Source organism: Arvicola amphibius, chromosome 12, assembly GCF_903992535.2.
Source record: "Arvicola amphibius chromosome 12, mArvAmp1.2, whole genome shotgun sequence".
NCBI lineage: Eukaryota > Metazoa > Chordata > Mammalia > Rodentia > Cricetidae > Arvicola > Arvicola amphibius.
The window spans coordinates 87,559,634-87,578,019 of record NC_052058.2 but is presented as its reverse complement, the minus strand read 5'-3'; the positions used below and the strand labels follow the sequence as shown (position 1 = coordinate 87,578,019).

Sequence of the window (18,386 nt, the reverse complement as noted above, 5' to 3'; positions counted from 1 at the left end):
CTCATCCACGCCGATCTCACAGCTGGGACCTCTCAAAGCAGAGGGCTCATCCTCCGGGGGCCTCGGCCACCTTAGTGACCCACGCTCAGCCCCACGCCTCCTTCCTCCACAGTGCCTCCCACAGGTAGGCAGGAGACTCTGCTGCTTGACCAAGTCTTGTCACTTACAGGTCATGGGACCGTAGGAAATCCCTAACCCCCTCTGAACCTCCATTTCCTCATCTGTTAAGTACGGAGTGTGGGCCAGCCGAGCTATAAGGCCTCCTCAGTTCTGGTAGTCTGGTCTGTCACTGGTAATGTACCCCGAACTCAAGGTAGGCTGCCCCCTTTATTAACCCCCTTTTCTTCTGGGGAATTGAGAGAGTAATCTTAGGCAGCTTAGGGAGCATTTGTGGCCAGGTGGTGGAGGGTACTCCTGGAAGCAGGCATGGCCACATTAATGCTGGCCCATCTCAGAGGCCTTTCCATCCCAGGACGGAGGATGGATGCTGTGTTGAGGGTTGGTTTACAGGGCCTGCAATTACGGGAGGTGGAGGCAGGCATACGTCTGTGGCAGAGCTGAAGGGAAGAGTGGCATTCAGCTGGGCACCTGCCCATACCCTGGAGGGGCCAGGAAGGAGGCATCTCGATGGGGCAAGGCAATACCGCAAGACAAGCCCTTTAGTCCCCTAGCCACCTAGAGTGGCTCTGTCACTCCATCATCCAGTCTGGAGGGTGACAGGGTTGGGTTGGCAGTGCTGGCTGAGAGGGCAGGGCCACCTGCATGATGAATAGACCTTGGCCCCAGGCTGGTACCTTTTCCATCAGGTGCTGTAGCCTCTCAACCCTTTTGAGCTCCTCTCCCCAGTAACCTGGAAGGACTGCCAGGGAGCCATGGAAGACCAGGCCGGGAGCAGCTGTGCTGCTTCTCCAGCGAGGACTAGAAGCCAGTTCCCTCTGCTTCAGAGAGGGAAACTGATAGACCATGTTTTCAGCCTGCTGCTGTCTATGTTCCTGCTGGGCCTGGAACCTTTGTCTCAGATGGCAGTGCCCACGTGTGACCCCAGAGGGCCATCCGCTTGATCTGAAGATGTATATCAAATGCCTTCTGTCCAAAGGCCTGTTCATTCTGTCCAGGACCCCAAGGGGTCCAGGCATTGGGCCCAGTGTTATCATGGAAGTCGCTGCCCAGTGCCTCCTGATTCAAAAAAAAATTCCTTGCATGGTTTCTATCCTGTGGCAGAATAGAGACACCCTACCTCCTACATAAAGGGTACTGTTGGGTCTAAGCCAACCACTCTCAGGCACAGTGTTGGACCACCTTGGCGTCGGAGGGGGGGGGCTGTGTCCGTTAGGGCGGGTGTCCAGCTTGGGTGTGGCAGGCAGTGATAAGATCAGAGCTTCCGGAGGCCAGTGAGCATGAGTGTCACCACGCCGGAGAGCAAGGGGCCAGGACTGGCGGGGCGGACTGCAGAATTCTCCACCATCATGCTTGTGCCTGAAACCAGCAGTGAAAACTGTGGGGTGGAGCCCCTTGCCCCCAGCCCTACCCTCGCAGTAGGACCGAGAGCACTCTTGAGGAGCCCCCAGCCCTACCCTCGCAGTAGGACCGAGAGCACTCTTGAGGAGCACGCAGCCCTACCCTCGCAGTAGGACCGAGAGCACTCTTGAGGAACACGCAGCCCTACCCTCGCAGTAGGACCGAGAGCACTCTTGAGGAGCCCCCAGCCCTACCCTCGCAGTAGGACCGAGAGCACTCTTGAGGAGCACGCAGAGGTGAAGAGCTGAACACCAGCGGTGTTCTTGGCTTTACCCATACATGCAGCACTGGCCCAGGCCTTTGCTCTTGGTTCCCAGCCCCCTTTCATTCCATAAAAGAGGTACACTCCCTTCTGTGCCTTGTGGGTGGTCCTGAGGAGGGGACGGGACAGTGACTACTCATTCTTGCCTGCCTTTCCCTTTCTCTTTGGGAGTCTACATTAGAGTTGGCTCCTGGAGACAATCACTTCACCAGTATCTGGGGGACCAGGACTGCTGAGGGGTAGAGGGAGAGGAGAGGGGCAGTACCTCCATTTCTCACGATGTGGACTTCTGCTGGGATCCCATCCCCTCCCGGCCCTGTGGTTCGAATCTGTACCAGGGCGTGTCCTATGTCTTCAGGCACTGGGATTTCTATCCAGTTCTTGCTGGTGAGGTGGAGCGTAGGAGTTGGGTGGAAGTCATTCTGATACAGCATCTGCAGGATAGAAGTTTCCAGGTACCGCTTCCCGGATCCTCGAGGTTTTGCCTTTTTGCCCCCTTCAGTTTCCCACTAGCCAGGCTTCTCATTGGTGGAAGGCAAGCGTGCAAGCAGCTAAACTCTCAGACTCCCAGCCCATCACTGTCCTGCCCCTTCCGCCGCTGTACCTTGCGCCTGTTTTTATAACCTCCACCCAGAGCGCCCGTGTTTCATGGCTTCCTAACCCCAAATGGCACACTCCTGTTTCTCAGACCTTCTTGCTAGGGATTGCAGCTATGACTACTTCCTGACGGCAGCTCTGTGGTTCTTGCCTCACCTTGTAGCCAGTGACCGTGGATTCATTTCGGAGGGGGACCACAGGGTCCCACTTCAGGCTGAGACTGGAGCTTGAGAAAGTCCAGGAGATGTTGCCAGGAGGTCGTCGTGGTGCTGCCAGGGGAGGGGAGATGGGAGACACTGCCATATGCTTCCATGGCCACCACCCCTTCCCACTAGCCAACCCCTTTCAGATGCCTGCCCATATAGCAGAAATTCTTAGAACAAGCTGTCACCATGAAATTCCAGAAGTGTAAGACGGGAAAGAGGCCCCAGAAGCCGTGATTTTACTTCCATATTTCAGTAGGTCCCCTGACATGCTTCTGCCTGGTGCAGACCACGTGGCAGGAATAGCGAGTGGCTTACTAGATAAACAAAGCCCCTACAAGTCCCTACCACATGGCACACGACTTTCCTTAACCCTGGCAGACACTCACGGGGCTTCATGGTCATGGCATCGGCTGAAGGGCTGGCTGGTCCAGTGCCAGCGCGGTTGTAGGCCCTCACAGTTACGTGGTACTTGGTGTTGGGGTACAAGCCAGTGACTCGGGCGCTAGTGTCTAGCCCCGCGGTCCTCACACGATCAGCGGCTGCTTCTTTGTCTCCGGCTTTCCAGTAGCGGATCTAAAACAGGCAAGTTATGCTAACGTGTACGGCGAAGCTTTTGGCGACCCAGTCCTCAGACTTCTCCGCCACCCAGGCTGGTCCTGTGGTAGACTCTAGCTTGATAACCGGCACTCTAGGTCAGCAGACCCGGAAAGCAGGGTCACGTGGCTATGAGGCCCTGCATCTGTGGGTACTCAACCGAGTGTCCAGTCCAAGTGTATGGGGTGAAAGAGGAAGTGGGTGGCTGGCGGGGAAATGATCCTCTTGCTGAGGAATTAGCGATCCCAAGAGGAATGACTAGTAAGCTGGCCGATGTTCCCGCCCACTCTGGAGAGTCCAGCCTTACCTCTTCGCAGCCCCAGTTGGTGCTCACCTCGTACCCCAGGAGAATGCCATTCATGTCCTGCTGCACAGGTTCCCAGCTCACGTTCATCTCTGAGGATGAGGACCCCTTGGCCCAGACCTTGGCAGGGGCCACCCTGGGCTCTGGGGACCAATAAAGAATGGGCATACATTCCCAAGACACCTCAGTGTCCCACAGAGTTGCCCTGACTAGGACTACACCTGCTTAGGATTTGGGGGATCCCAGGGACCCCAGGCATACCCTAGGCTTGCTTCTCCTCCCATAGGGCATCCCTTCTTCCCAGGCCCACCAGCCTACCTTCCTCTGCTGAATACACAAGCGCAGTGAGGCTCTCAGGCCCATCCCCCCGGCGGTTGTAGCTTCGGATCTTGACCTCAAAGGGTGTGTAGGGATGGATGCTGTCATTGCTGTAGACGAAGTACTGGGCATCAGCACCGGGCACCCGGGCAGTCTGCCAACTGGAGCTGCCTTGCCTGCGGAAGGACAGCAGGTAGCCGAAGCCATCTCCATTCTGGTACTCCCGTGACATGGGCTGGGGGCAAGAGCACGGTATGGGCCAGGGGTCATGGGTATGTGGCCCTGCCCATTCATCTGGCTCCGCCCAGTCTTCACCCAGAGGAGTGGCCCTGGGATGCTTGTGCCTTCTCAAGAGTTCCGTGAGAGGCTACGGGTGCAAGGGGAGAAGGGAGGGAGGGAAGCCGCCAGCCTCCAAGAGAGACTCAGTGGTCCTTTCTGCTTGCTGAAAGGAAGGGAACGAAAGGAGAATGACTCCCGAGAGGTAAGATGCCTGCCTGCTGCTCTGTCCCCGCCCACTTACAGTCCAGTTGATAATGAGCTCTCCAGGGGCTCCGCCCCCTCCGCTGAGTCCTGATGGTGCCACTGAGGGAACTGTTAGGGCCAAGGAACACAGATGTGTTATGTTAGCGGGCAGTTAGCGAGGAAATCTCCCAGCATGTGCCTAGAGAGCATCTTAGATGGGACATCCCCATTTATCCCTTCCGCTCCACAGATACCAGCTAAAACGGGCCTGGAATCTGACGGCTCCCCTGTTCCTCCCCCCCCCCCCAGCACGTGTGTACACTCCCACACAGTGTACACATGCTCACAGACATCTTCCTCATTAGCTGATTTCTGCAGTTTGTGTAACCTTTAAAAATGGCTCAAGGTTCTTGTCCTAGGTCCAAGATCAGGCTTTCCCGGTGTGACCTTTCTTCCCTTGCTCAAATCAGTTTTCCTGACTCGGCTGAAACAATGATTATAGATCTGCCACCGGCAGGTGTATTTTCCAGAAAGGAGTTTGGATCAGGCCATTTGTCCATGCAGCAGCCTCTAACTTCACATCAGAGCCCAGGGCTGGTGAGCAGATTGGGACTTCGTTCCAGCTCTGCTAGGGCACCCTCTGCTGAAACTCCAGACACTAACCTGCTTCCTTGGTCCGGATTCGGCTGGATGGCCCGCTGGGCTCCCCTGTGCCCAAGATGTTGCTAGCTGAAACCCGAAACTCGTAGTCCATCCAAGGCATGAGACCCAATACCTGGGCAGACTCGGCATTGCCCTCGATGTTCACAGGATCTGCAAGGCCCCAGGTGTCAGTGGCTAGCACCCATTTGTGGCCAGGATGAGGGCAGGTTCTGGGCCTGTGTGACCTTCGTATTCTGTTCTTATCATGTACTACCACATGCTAAGCTTTCAATCACTCTGACTGAAAAGCTGCTGAGCTCGGATGCCTCAGGGCCTTTGCTAATGCTGTGTGCTCCCTCATTCCACATATGTTGAGCATGCTGGCATCTCCAGCAACGATCTTTTGAAGGCATCAAGGGCACAGACCAAGTGCCTCCTTCATCCTCTCCTTACTTTCCCATTGGTTATGACTGCTTCCCTGCCTGCCTAGGTGCTCCCTGGAGATAGAGAACAAAACTTGATTCTCTCTGAAGCTTTGGGCTCAGCTCTTGACCCTCTGTCCCGTCTCCTGCTGTGCACCCAGTCGGTGATTTATTGATACTGCTCCAGGTGGGGCCTCACACTTACTGGTCCGAACCTGCTTCCACTTCCCAGCAGGAGGAGTGCGAGCTTGCAGCGTGTACTTGGCAATGGGGCTGTGATTGTCAAAGCCACGACTCCAGCTAACCTGGACAGTGGTGTCTCCGATGTCTCTCACTACCACACCTCCCGGGGGACCTGGAGGACCTGTACCGAGAAGCAGAGTACACTGGGTCAGACGTGGACGGCTCCCAATGTGAGTGGGTTTTCTCCGGACCCAGCTCGGCCTGGCTCGATATCTAGATGGAACATCAGAGGGCAGGAAAGATTGGGTGGGAAGCCAGGAATTAGGGACAGAGGAGAATGGTGGGTAGGGACATGTCTCAGGCTTGGAGGATCACAGACTGTCCATAAGGGGATGTATAGATTTCCCAGCACCAAATCTGGAACTCCTGGACTTGGTAGAGTCTTGTGGGGGCATTTAGGAGACATTTTCTTTCTTGAGTATGGCTTCAGAAGAAACATTCCATTCATTTAGGATCCACAAAGAACCACAGAAGAACTAAACAGATGTGTCCATCTCTGTGGCTTCTGTCAGCTTTCAGGGAGGGACGGGAGGTGGGGAGAGTGAAGCGGCCTAGAACCTCTCAGGGAACTGGGGTAGCTGACTCCCGTCACCTCGGACCAGGACTGTGGCCTCCTTGGATGCACCGTCCACCACTGTCTGGGCCATGCACATGTACTTCCCTCCGTGGCGTAGCTGGGCATTCAGGATAGTCAGGTCCCCAACAGTTTCCTTCTGTGCACAGGGAACAGCAAGGTATGATAAGTCAGAAGGAAGCCCTGACTAGTATCAACAGAACCCGGGTTCTCTGGCTGTATGGCATGTATGCCCACTGTGCCTCAGTTTCCCTATCTGTTCAATGGGAAGAATCAACTACTTGGTACCATTGAACAATAAAATGTGACACATAAAACAGCCTGCATGGGCCAAGTTAGTGATGACATTTGTACCGGGGAAGAGGGACAGTAGTAGCAGAGAGCTTCTCTTAGGTCACTCAGAATGCTAAAGCTGATTCTAACTCAGAAGAATAGGCATTGGGGGGATTTAGGAATGGTGGCCGTCAGTCCCAGGATGGGCTTGCTGGGCGCTGCCTCGGGCATTAGGGAGAATTTTCGAGGGCTTGAAGGTGGTGATGACTGAGGATATATCAGGTCCCCTGTCTTATCTGGAAGAAGGGAGAGTTATGAGACCTCTGGCCTTACCACACTGGCCCTCCGGTAGTGACTTCCAGGCTTATCAAAGTCAATGGGAAAGTCATCCAGGGTCCAGGTGAAGGTGAGGTCCATTGTGGGGTCATGGGAGGCATGGCACTGGAGGGTCAGGTTATCACCCACGTTGATGTCAGCACTCGAAGGCGCTAGAGTGATCTTGGTTGCGTCTACAAAGAAAGACAGCAACAACAAAATAAGGCTCTTTGGTGTAAAAGGATGGAAAGGCCCCAGGCAGGGGAGAGGCTCTGTCCTGTACCCCAAGAAGAAAATTCATAAGCAACCAGTTTCTGGAGACTGGCCAAGGGTGGTCCCAAGAGAAACTGAGTTCTGAGGTAGCCTTGGAAGCAGAAATATACGGAGCCAGGAGCAGATGGCTGGCAGAAGAGCACCCTGACAACGGACCAAGGATCTGAACAGACCACAGTCCTTACCGCGCACAGACAGGATCCCAGTACTGTTAGCTTTGCCCATGAAATTCTCAGCAAAGCAGGTGTATTTGCCTTCATCCGATCGACTTATGTTTCTGATAATCAAGGTGCCATCTGAGGTTACAGTCACTCTGCAGCAAGGACACAGAAGATCTAGTCACCCCAGGGATAGGTACACCGTGGCCATGGAAAGGGGACTGACCAACAAGAAGCCGTCTCAGCTGTGGCACCCAGAACCTACCTGGAACTGTTCCCCAAAATCTCAGTGCCCTTGCTCCAAAGCACAGTAGCCTTTGGGGCTGCGCGCGGCTGGCAGGGGATGCTGACTTCTCCCCCACGAGCTGCGGGGATCAGCCGTCTCACAGGGTTCTGCCTGAAGTCGGGGGCCAGGGCTGTAGGAGAGGGGCTACTTACACACTCACCCTGTGATATCCACAGCCACCCCCATTAAGATGTCACCTGGCCATGTGCTAAGGACCGTCAGGTGCCACTGGAGACCAGCCTCTCAAGTGGCAGCAGCGTCTCTAGGGCGCAAGTCCACCCCTGCACTATCACGTCTCTCCCCACTCTCTCCCTCCACACGTGCTCCCACCGTCTGTCTTGCCTTCAGTTTTTTTTCCTTTTCCTTTGAAAGATCTGTTTATCTTTCTTTTATGTGCATGGGTGTTTTGCCTGCATGCATGTCTACGTAACACCTTCATGAGGAGGCCTGAAGAAGGTTATCAGATTCTCTGGAACTTGAATTACAGATATTTGTGAGCCACCATGTGGGTACTTGTAATAGAACCTGGGTCTTCTGCAAGAGCAGCCAGCATCCTGTCAAGCCAGGTCTCAGCCCCCCACACTCCCACCCCGACCCTCAGCTTTCCTTTCTAATCCTCTGAAGTTGCCAAGCCTTTCTTGCTTCAGGATCTTTGTGCTTCCCCGGATCTTTCCAAGGCTGGCTCCTTCAGGTCACGTCCAAACATGGCTTCCTCAGAGAGTCTTCCCTGACCACCCATCTCATTGGATCACCCCAGGACCACTGCTCTGCTGGATTTCCTTATACCACATTCTTAGAGTTATCTGGATGAACCTCATGTTTACTTATTCCTCTCCCTCAGTTGGATTGGACAGTACTTGATGGCAGAGAGTAATATTTTTTGTTAATTTCTCAGAAGATGTTGAATAAATGAATGAAAGAAAGAATGAGTCTTGGAACTGAAGAGATGGCTCAGTGGTTTAGAGCATGGTTGCTCTCACAGAGGACCTGAGTTCAGTGAACCAATGCCCATATGGTGGCTCACAACATGTGTAACTCCCGTTCCAGGAGAATCAACACTTTCTTCTGACTTTTAGGGGCATGTGATACACATACAAATATTAGCATTTATACAAATAAAATTTAAAAAAGGTCTTTGTTGAGCCTATTAAAAACTTAATAAAGGATCCTCATATCCATCTTACAGCAGAAAAAGCCTGCATAGCAAGCTCAAGAGGCTCACATTCCTCGGCCCCTGTCAAACGAAGATCAGGCCTTTCACAGTTCGCCCTTTGCGTCTCAGTTCTCCTCAGAGCGGTGGTCAAGGGTGGTATGAAGCATTTCTTTGTTTTGTTTTGCGAGACGTCGTTTCTCTGTGTAACAGCCCTGGCGTCCAGGACTTTGCTCTGTGGACCAGGTTGACCTTGAACTCACAAAGATCCGCCTGCCTCTGCCTCCCAAGCGCTGGGATTAAAGGCGTGCCCCACCACCACCCGCAGGAAAGCATTTCTGAAATCTGGACGCTGAGGCGGCTAATCAGGTGACTTGCCACAGGCCACAGAGCTGTAAGATCACCACTCACTGTGGCGAGCACGCTTTGTCCAGCCATATCCTTGGAGAACTCTGAATCTAGTATCTTAAAACTAGTGCTGCTCAGGGGCTATTGAAAAACCAAAGAAAACTCATGTGTGTGTGTGTGTGTGTGTGTGTGTGTGTGTGTGTGTGTGCGCGCGCGCACGCTCAGATGTATGCGTGCAAGTGTGTCTTTGGGGAAGCAAAGGCTCACACCACCCAGCACAACCTGCATGTCCCAGGACCACTCCTTTACCTTGCACAGCTAGCTCAGCGCTGGCATAGATAGCACCGTGCTTATTTTCCGCCACACACTGGTACATGCCAGAGTCCTCCAGGCTCAGCCTAGAGAATCGCAGGTCCCCAGCCAAGACCTCCACTCGGTTCTGTGCAGAAGAACCAAGGCAGAGCAGGGAGATCAGGACTGTTGGGGGTACGGAAGGGGCAGGAGGGGTGGGGCAGAGGCTGTAGGCCAGCATCAGGTTGGGGGTTCATGAGCGCAGGCCTCCCTAGTATCTTAGGCCTCCTGGGAGCCAGACTTAGGATCACGCCCCCCGTTTGGTGGGATCCCAGATCTCTGTGCACAGGTGACCCACCTGTGGCCACGTGACTCTGAGATGGGAAGAAGCAACAAAACATCCCAAGACCTCCTGGTTGGCCCAGCCAGTAAGAGGGCCAGGCAAGCAGAAGAGGGTGGTGGTGTGAGAGGGAGCCCCGGTTTCCTACCTGGGAGGCCAGAGGCTCCCCATTTCTCAGCCAGCGCACCATGGGCCGAGGCTTGCCTGCTGCTGCACAGGCCCAACGCAGGTTGGAACCAATGTCGGCTTCTGTGTCTGAGATCACCTTGAGCCACTCAGGCTGAGCTGTGGGGGAAGTAAGAGAGAAAAAAACCTGGACTGGCTGGGAGGAGCCTTAGGCTCATTAAATAGGGAATTAGAAGGTTGCAGTATTTGTAAGCGACAGCAGAGGGCGCTGTTGGTATTCTGGGATGGAGAGACAAAGACTTGGGGGCAGAAAAAAACTGGCACTCTATGGTTGTGCCAGTGACTGCTTTAGCAACTAAATCTCTTGAAAGATGTGTGCTTTTTGTATGCCCCTGCTGAGCTCTGCAATGGCCTCTCCCACTATGCTTAGCAGCCCTGGCAAGGGCTTCTGGCAAGGGCCTTCCAGTTTCTTGATTTTTTCATGCTGTTTCCTCAAAGAGAAGGGAGGTGTCTCCAGCTCTGTACCCTGCACAATGATGCGTCCCTGGACGGTGTCACGGCCCTTAGAATTCTCTGCCTCACATTCATAGGTGCCCTCATCTTCAAAGCTCACGCTGGGGATCTGCAGGGTGGGCTCTGCTGTGGCCCACTGCGGGGACAAAGAACCATCCACTTTACGCCACTTGATCCTGGGAACAGGGCTGACAGGGGAGAAAGAGCCAAAGGGGGTGAGCTGAGCTGGGTGCACGTCTCATGTGTCCCCAGAGCCTACACTCACACTCACGGGTCCTCCTGAAGAGCTGGGCAAGGTGACGGGGCCTCGCTTGGGAGGAGACAGAGGGAAAGTGGGCACAAACAAGACTAGGAGCATCCACAAGGAAGGGCCAAGAAGAGGGCTCCCCTATCGTAGGCCCCTGTTCCCAACCACAGCAGGAAGCCAGTGCAGCTGATTTTCCATGTGGTCTGTACTCTGAAGCCAGTTTGCCCTCACACCACAGCGGTCAACAGTGGCCTATGACCGGGGTCTTTACAGGTCCCCTTTCCCATCGCCCCATTTTCCCAAGACACTTTATTAGTAATTTGTATACTAAAATGGGCTAGGGAGCCATTGACTCTAGAGAAATCAACACATTGCCCCGCCAAATGCTCCTTACACATGTTTTCTGGAGGCCCAATCATTTCCCACATAGCAGTGGCCAAGGAGCCCTGCTCTCATGGATCCTTTTTCTGGGAGAGCAAGAGAGAGGCTTTCCGTTGTAATTTTTAAAAGACCTAATGTAACATTCATGCGGCACTTGTAAATGCCAAGCGTCATTCTCAGGGCCTGGCATCCATTAACTCATCTAATCTTGGTAACAATCTTACAGGGCAGGCACTGTTACCATGACCACCCACCAGCCAGGGAGCCCAGGCTGAGATGTTAGGTCGTTTGCCAGAGGTCTCTGAGTCAGTAAGCGGTGAAACGGGGCTTTGAACCAGCAGGATGGGGTTTGCACGCTGTGCTTTCTACCTCTAGCCCTGGGTGCTCCTCAAACTGCCTAGGACTACATTTACTGTCAGGAAGACCAGGATTTGCTCATGCCTATAAAGCCTTCGTATGTAATGTTCTCCTAGCAGAACTGATTTCGTTTGGTGGTGGGTGATGCTTGTTGAGTGACCAGCACTCTGCTAGCCTGCTGACTTTGCCCTCTCTCATCCCAGGATCCCTCCTGCTCCTGAGGGGCTTTGAAATGAAACTCTGACCAGTCCCAGGGCACTCTTGTCCCTCCTATGGTACTTACTTCCCAAAGGCAAAGCACTCCAGGGTGACCTGCTGCCCGACCAGTGCATAGGTCTCTGGGGGGAACCTGGCTTTGATGCTGGGAGCAAAGAGTCGGGGATCTGGGGAGAGAGACATGGAAGTCACACACAAAGGACTCCAGGGAGGTGGTCTGTGTTTAGGGGCTATGCCTTCCAAAGACCACAAATCTCCAAACACAAATGTTTGGAATCTGTAAACATTCCCTTTCCCCTGGGGGCCTGGGCGGGGCACCCCAGGAAGATCAGCTGCCCAACCAGTGCTTGGGTCTCTGACAGCAGGGCCCCAGGCCCTCGGAGCTGTTCTTCGTGGGCTCAAGGGAACTCCCAAAGCCTACTGCCTCTCTCAGCCCAGGCTCACAGCCCACACATGGTCCTGACCTTCAGCCGCCAGGTTGAGCTGCGCGAACTTGCTGAAGACACTCTTGGTGGAGAAGTCCATGTGGCTGGTGGCCAGACAAGAGTAGTTGCCTAGGTCTGAGGCATTGGTCCGAGCAATGTACAGGTTTCCTGTGGTCTGGGACACGAAGTGACGCCCATCCGTTGGGATGAAGTTGGGGAACTCATTGAGGAGCCAGCGGTAGGACAAACCTAGAAAGGAAGGGAGTGTAAGGAGACTAGGTTTACAGGCAATCTGGGCAGGACCCTGACATGCTGAATGTTCTGCCTGCTCAGGAGAGTTTGTAGCTCTAAACAGGGGCTGAGGAGACATGTAGAAGGAAGGGATGGCTTCAGCTCTTTCCTCAGGTACTGGGAGCACACAATCTGGCTAGCAAATAGCAGAACCTTTTAAAGTCGAGACTTACCATCTCCTGTCCTGTCTTTCCTCTCCTGAGCATCTAGATGTCCTTTCTGATGCAGGCGCCCCCCCCCCCCGCTGTGGCCCAGGAGCCCCACTTACCTGGGTAGTGGGCAGGTGGGTTACAGGGCAGCATCACCCCCCAGCCCTCGTGGGTTTTCACTGGGTCTCTCTCTTCCTTGGAGAATTCCTGCAGAACTGGAGAAGGAGAACAGGGCTCAGGCACTGTCTTCGAGCTTGGGACTCCCCAGCTCCTCCTCCCATGGGAAAGAAGCAGTTTCTAGCATGCCATTTGTGGGCAGAAAAGCCTGGGGCTGCCACCTGTCCTTCCTGGGCACCTTTCCCTAGCCCCATCTACCCACACCCAACATCTTGGCTCCCACGGATCTCACAGCCAAAGCGGAGGACCGCCTCCTTGCTGACGACAGTGCCCACTGGGTTTGAAGCCAGGCACTGGTAGACACCAGCATCCTGGGCCTTGGTGGGGCTCATGATGACCAGGTTGCCCCCCATCAGCTGGTAACGGGAACCGGGTTCCAGGTTCATAACAGTGCCATTCATCTTCCATCTGTAGCAGGGAGGAGTGTCATTGGGGTGGGACCTCAGGCCTGAACAGGTGGGGCTGATGTGAGGAGAACCCGTGTGGCTACCCAGGTCTTCCCAGCATCGTGGCTCACCTATAGGTAGCTGGCGGGCTAGCTCGGGCACGACATGCCAATGTCACCTGATCCTCTGTGGATTCCTCTGGGAACAGCAAGCCTACAGGCTGCTCTTCGAAAACAGGTCCAAAGGTTGCTGGGGTTCCCTGGACAAAACTCCATCCTGCAAATAGGAGATACCACAAGAGGCTCAAGGTATGAGACGGTCAAAGTCCAATGTTAAGGGCATGTTGTCCAGCAGAACTTAGTGGGGATGCCTCACTTTCTGCATTGTCCAGTAGGTGGCCATTCGTGGCTACTGAGGATCTGGAATGTGACTTAGGAACCAAAATTTAATTTTAATTTTCATGAATTTAAATAAGCTGGGCAAGTCCCATCAATCCATGTATGCACTGTCTGTCACCTACCTACGGTCACATAGTGAGCATTTGCTCTGTACCTGGCACCAGGCTGTGAAAACGAATCAGACACATGCTCTGCTCCCTCACCTTGAAGGACCTTGCAGCACAGGGAAGGAAACCGTGAGCAGACAGCACAGGGGGCCACGTCACAGAGAGCATTAGGGACAAGACTGAGACTCTGAGAGAACCTCACCCAGGTGTGGCACACGAGAAGTCACCAGCAGGAAATGCAGAAAAGGGTGTGTGTTCCTGGAGTCCGGTGCTCTCCTAGGGCAGTGTATCCAGTGAAAAGTGCTCATCTGGAGGCTGGGCTGGGCCTCCTTGGGCAAGTTCTAGCCCCCTTCCCCAGGTATTGATCTGGGGTCTGCCCACGCAAAGAGGAAGACTTCACTTCCCAGGTCCATGGCAGGAGGAAATAAGGAGGGCCTGGGCACAGCGAGCAAGCTCAGCCACCGGCTATTAGACCCAACTGGGGATGGGGGTCAGGGGAGATGGAAGGCTGTATGTTGGGTGTGTGGTAGCAGGTCAAGTGGGACAACTTTATAAACTGTGTCACATCTCAGGGAAAAAAAAGACCCAATGGGCCACACAGCCGGTCAGGCAGGTAGTGTTGCTTAGTAAACGGGGTTCACATTTGCCAGCCCCATCTCAGTCACCACCTTGCTCTGTATATGCCATTGTCCTATCTCACTAGAACAGGGTCAGCAGGTGGAGGGGTGCTGGACAGTACTTGGCACCTGCATCAGCACAGTGGGGGCTCTGCCACTGTGGGATCAGATGGGAGCCAGGCCCATTAATTGGCTCCTATCTCTCATGCAGCTGATTTCAGACCTTCCTTGTCAGGTGGGGGGGATGGGAGGAGGGAACTCCATTAACCAATTAGTGGCTTCTTTCTGGGCACATCCAGCTGCCAGCCCTCTTCTAAGCATGGTCCCTCTGCTGCAGCTGAGGCCCAGCTCTGGCCTCTTGGGAGTGGGGACATCTGTCAAGCAGCCCCCTGTCTGAGGAATGAGGTAGACTTCCAGAGTGGTCTATGGAAGACCTCTCCTGAGACCTGTCCGTGCTGCCCACCCCCACCCCACACCAAGTGCTTGTCATTCTCCTTTGCCGCTGCCCGAGGCCTCAGAGGTGGCGTGTGACAGCAACGGCATCATCTCCCCCTGGAAAGCCCAGCTTAATCCAGAGTTAATGATGAAGGCGGAGGGTGGGGACCCAGTCCCAGCTGGGACCACCTGCAGAGAGGGGAGAGGGAGGGCCAGAGGGAGAAAACGGAAGGATGTGGAGACAGCGACCGGTGGCCGGCTGCTGGGAACCACCTTACACAATAGCAGCTTCCAGGAACTCATCCCTGCTTGCTCATTCCATATGTATGTTATGTATTCACAAGTAGCTCTACTCACTGGTAATAATTAAGCCACAATAAGAATAGTGCTGCCAATCCAACTGCTCACTGTCACCTGATGCCACACTCTGAATTCTAAAAAGGGGGGTGGGTGATTCTTATCTCACCAACAAAGACTGAGACTTAGGAAGGTTTAACAACTTGCCCCACCTCAAAGCAAGGGGGGGCCGGAGATCTGCCTCATCCAGCCTCATTTGCAGCCAGCATTTTTAACCACAGTGGCCATGATTTCTGACTTCAGGTTTTGGAACCATCTGAGGCCCTGGTTCCACCCCAGAGACTTGACAGCAGAAGTTCCGGGAATGAAAAACAAAATGCTTTTGAAAGGGGCTGCAGTGGAGGGTATCAGGGTACAGGCTGCACCTCATTCACACCCACACCCCCCACAGCCCCTGGTGCACAGACAACGTCACATGGCCCACACTTCCCTCCAGAGCTACGGACATACCCGTATATCCCATCCCACAGGTGACCATGCACGGACACAAAGTCCTGGGCAAAGCACCTGTCCCACATGACCTCACTCTTTGCCCCTGTTTACTGTTTTCCCCAGAAAAGACATCAGATATGTTGCAGTGGGAGGACAGAGCCAGAGAGATGCTGTGTGAAGCAAGATGCCACGCCTCTCTTTGCCCTGGGCTGTGAGTGGTCCAGAGCTCTTCTCTAGGATCAGGTGAGCAAGCCAAGAACAGAGAAGCACTTTCTGGGTCTCAGATAAGAGTAGATCGAGGACTGGGCCACACATGGGAGACATCATCCCAGGTCCTGGCCCTTTGGCAACTGCCTTCTGACCCATTTAGATCAGGGTAGCCTGAGCGGTGCTCCCACCTCTTGGTTTTAGTTCCCCCGGTCTGGAGGACCCTGGGGGCAGATAACTAGGCCCCAGGTCTTGGAGTGAGCCCAACTCCTCAGCACCCCTGTCAAGCTGGGTGCAGGGTGAATCAGAGCAGCAGGGACCCAGTGAGAGCTTTTGAGCATGCCAGCCTAGACAAAGATCTAAAAGGCATGGCTGTGTCTTGAAGGGTTGTGGGCAAAACTCCAGGGTGGGGTCTAGATTCCAGGACTGCGGGATGAGTGCCCCTTTTCCCATGGAGTTCTTGGGGATAAAGAAACTCCTGTTGATCTGGGTTTGGGGTTCAGCCAAACAGTAGCTAGCTGGTCCCTCAGCACAAGCCCTGGAGACACCCAGCTCCTGGGCACGAACTCTCCAGCTCTGCTTGCTCCCTTCTCTGCCTTCTGCCAGCTGTTTCTCATTTATGATCTGAGTACAGAGATTACCATGGAGATGGGACCCTTTGTCAGCAACTCTGCTCGGCCTCATCTGGTCCCTTTCTGCCCCTCCCATCCAGGTTACCTCAAGAAAGTCTCTCAGGATTCTATGAAGTACCTGTTAACTCCTTGGGTCCGGGACCCTGGAGCATTCTACAGGGAAAAACATCTGGATATGCTGGAAGTGTCCTATGGCCTGGGGTGTCCAAGGTGTCCACTGAACACTGGCCATGAGGCAAGTACAGCCAAATGCATCATTTTCATTTAAATAACATGTTAGCTCAGGGGTGACACTTGGTGATGCCTACCACACTGAGCAGTGTTGTTCTAGAGGTCACAGCTCCAATGGTTGGCATGGAGATCTGGCTTTGCCGCATTGTGCTTTCTGACACAGGGTAAACCATTCAGCTTCTCTGGGCCATTTTTCTTCATCTTCAACATAACCAGGATCCATTTCCTCTCCTCCCAACTCCACAGGTCAGGTAAGATTCACAGATGGGAATAATTCAGCAAGAAAATGGCCTCAGCAATGCAGAGGAATTGCCGCCTAAGTGGTAGTAATGACTTAACCATAGAATCAGGCACTCTTACCTGGAGAGGAGACCAGGGCCACTGTAGCCAGCACCAGCAGCAGCGAGCATGACTTTTTCCTGCCGTGTGTCCCCATGGTGTTTGTTTCAGGCAGAGGCAGAGTCCAGAGGGCAGGAACCAAAGCCCAGCTCCAGAAGAATCAACTGGAGACCGAGAGACACCTAAGGAGACAGAGGATAAGAGCTTTAAGCCACGGCGCCCCTCCCAGCTGCAAACACATCTGGTGAGTGACTGTGGAGGGAGCATAAGCACTCATCTTCCTCAGGTCCCAGAGGAGGGGCTTGGCTATTATCAAGGAGCTCTTCCAGGGCTGAGTACCTCCTGTTGCCCCCGCCCCTCACCTCCCCTGGGAGTCTGGTCTGCCCGGTGCCTCTCCCTCCATCCAGCAGGTGCCGATCAGGAAGTGGAAGCAGAACTAATTGGAAGGCAGGAACCCACCTGCCTGTTTGCTGGCAATCGTGATCCTTCTGTTTCAGAGGAGCCCTGAGAGAGTGGGGTGTGTGCCTGGGAAGGGAGCCAAGAGCATCTTCCTGTGGTACTTGGGGACCAGGGCAACTCTCTCTGCTCTTTTCCCACAGTTGCCTGTGTAGGGGCCACCAAGCCCCTCTGGAGCTGCACAGTCTCTGAACCAGGACTGATTTTCTAAAAGGGAAGTTTTATGACTTAGCTCTGCCCAGGCTGGGGTCTCCAGATGCAGCACCAAGGTTCTTTGACCTTGGTCCTATCAGCCCCACTCCCACCACACTGGTTAATGGCCCAGCTTCTATCTTACGCTGGGATAGCAGAGACTGGGCCCGTCACAGAGAGCAGAACAATGGCTGGGGAGGTGAGGTCCTCATATGATGAGGCAAGGACAGGGAAGGGGTCACCTCTCTATCTATTCCTCCTCAGAAAGAATTCCTGATTTCTGGGGGACAGGGACTCCCAGGAGCTACCTTCTAGATATTGGGATTAGCCTGGTCACCATAGCCCATTCCTCCTTCTCAGAGCTGCCATAGGGCCAGGGCACCTGGCTGCAGATTCTACCAGCCTGCCCTCCCTCCTGCCTGCAGAAGGCCCCAGGGCAAGGCTTTCCCCACTAACTGGCTGTGGAGCCCTGCTGTCTGCATCTGTGTCCCTGGTGAAATCACTATCTTTCAGGTCCTTCAACTCAGGCTCTCAAGCTTCCTGAGAGAGCAGTAAGGACCCCTTCGCCGTGGGCCGAGAAGGAAGATTATAGATGAATGAGGGCCTGGGATGTGCCTCACAGAAAAAAATCCCAACCCTCCTCCACCTGGCTTCTCACATTTCCTCCTTCCAGCTGCCAAAAGTCAGGAGGAAGAGTGCCCTGGGCTCACCAGGGAGTCGGCAGGGACGCCCAGAAAACTCAAGAAGCAGGGGTGGGGGTCAAGAGCAGAAGCATCTCCTTTTTCCCCCTGTAAAATTGGTTTTATTTTTAATTATGTGTACTTGTGTGGGTATGCGCATGTGAGTGTAGGTGCCCACAGATGCTGGAAGAGGGTGTCAGACCCCTGGAGCTGGATGCTGGGAACCTAGCTCAAGCCCCCAAGAGCAGTCCATACTCTTAACCACGTCTCGTCTCGTCTCGCTAGCCCCTGACGTCACCTCTTTACAGCTCTATGGGCTTACGCAAGTTATTCCCCTGATGTGGAGTCTCAATTTTCCCATCAGTAAAATGGGGATGATGTGAGCACTACAGAATGGTTACATGTAGTGTTCTTTGTACTGGTTATCAATGGCTGCCCGCGGTGTCCCCTGTACTGGTC

At 54.1% G+C, this 18,386-nt stretch overlaps 1 protein-coding gene across 1 annotated transcript; it reads right to left on the bottom strand.

Annotated features, from left to right (window-relative positions):
* Positions 1-1,372: 1,372 nt before the first annotated feature.
* Cntn2 (contactin 2) lies at positions 1,373-16,696 on the bottom strand. The gene is made up of 22 exons (XM_038348734.1): positions 16,621-16,696; positions 12,976-13,120; positions 12,691-12,866; positions 12,401-12,496; positions 11,881-12,090; positions 11,484-11,583; positions 10,228-10,403; positions 9,725-9,861; positions 9,255-9,384; positions 7,427-7,577; positions 7,189-7,316; positions 6,749-6,924; positions 6,161-6,281; positions 5,531-5,689; positions 4,925-5,074; positions 4,320-4,390; positions 3,800-4,034; positions 3,512-3,624; positions 2,970-3,156; positions 2,534-2,646; positions 2,046-2,214; positions 1,373-1,476 (listed from the first exon to the last, which is right to left on the bottom strand). The coding sequence occupies exons 1-22, from the start codon at positions 16,694-16,696 to the stop codon at positions 1,373-1,375; spliced, it is 3,123 nt and encodes a 1,040-aa protein (XP_038204662.1).
* Between the last annotated feature and the right edge of the window lie 1,690 nt (positions 16,697-18,386).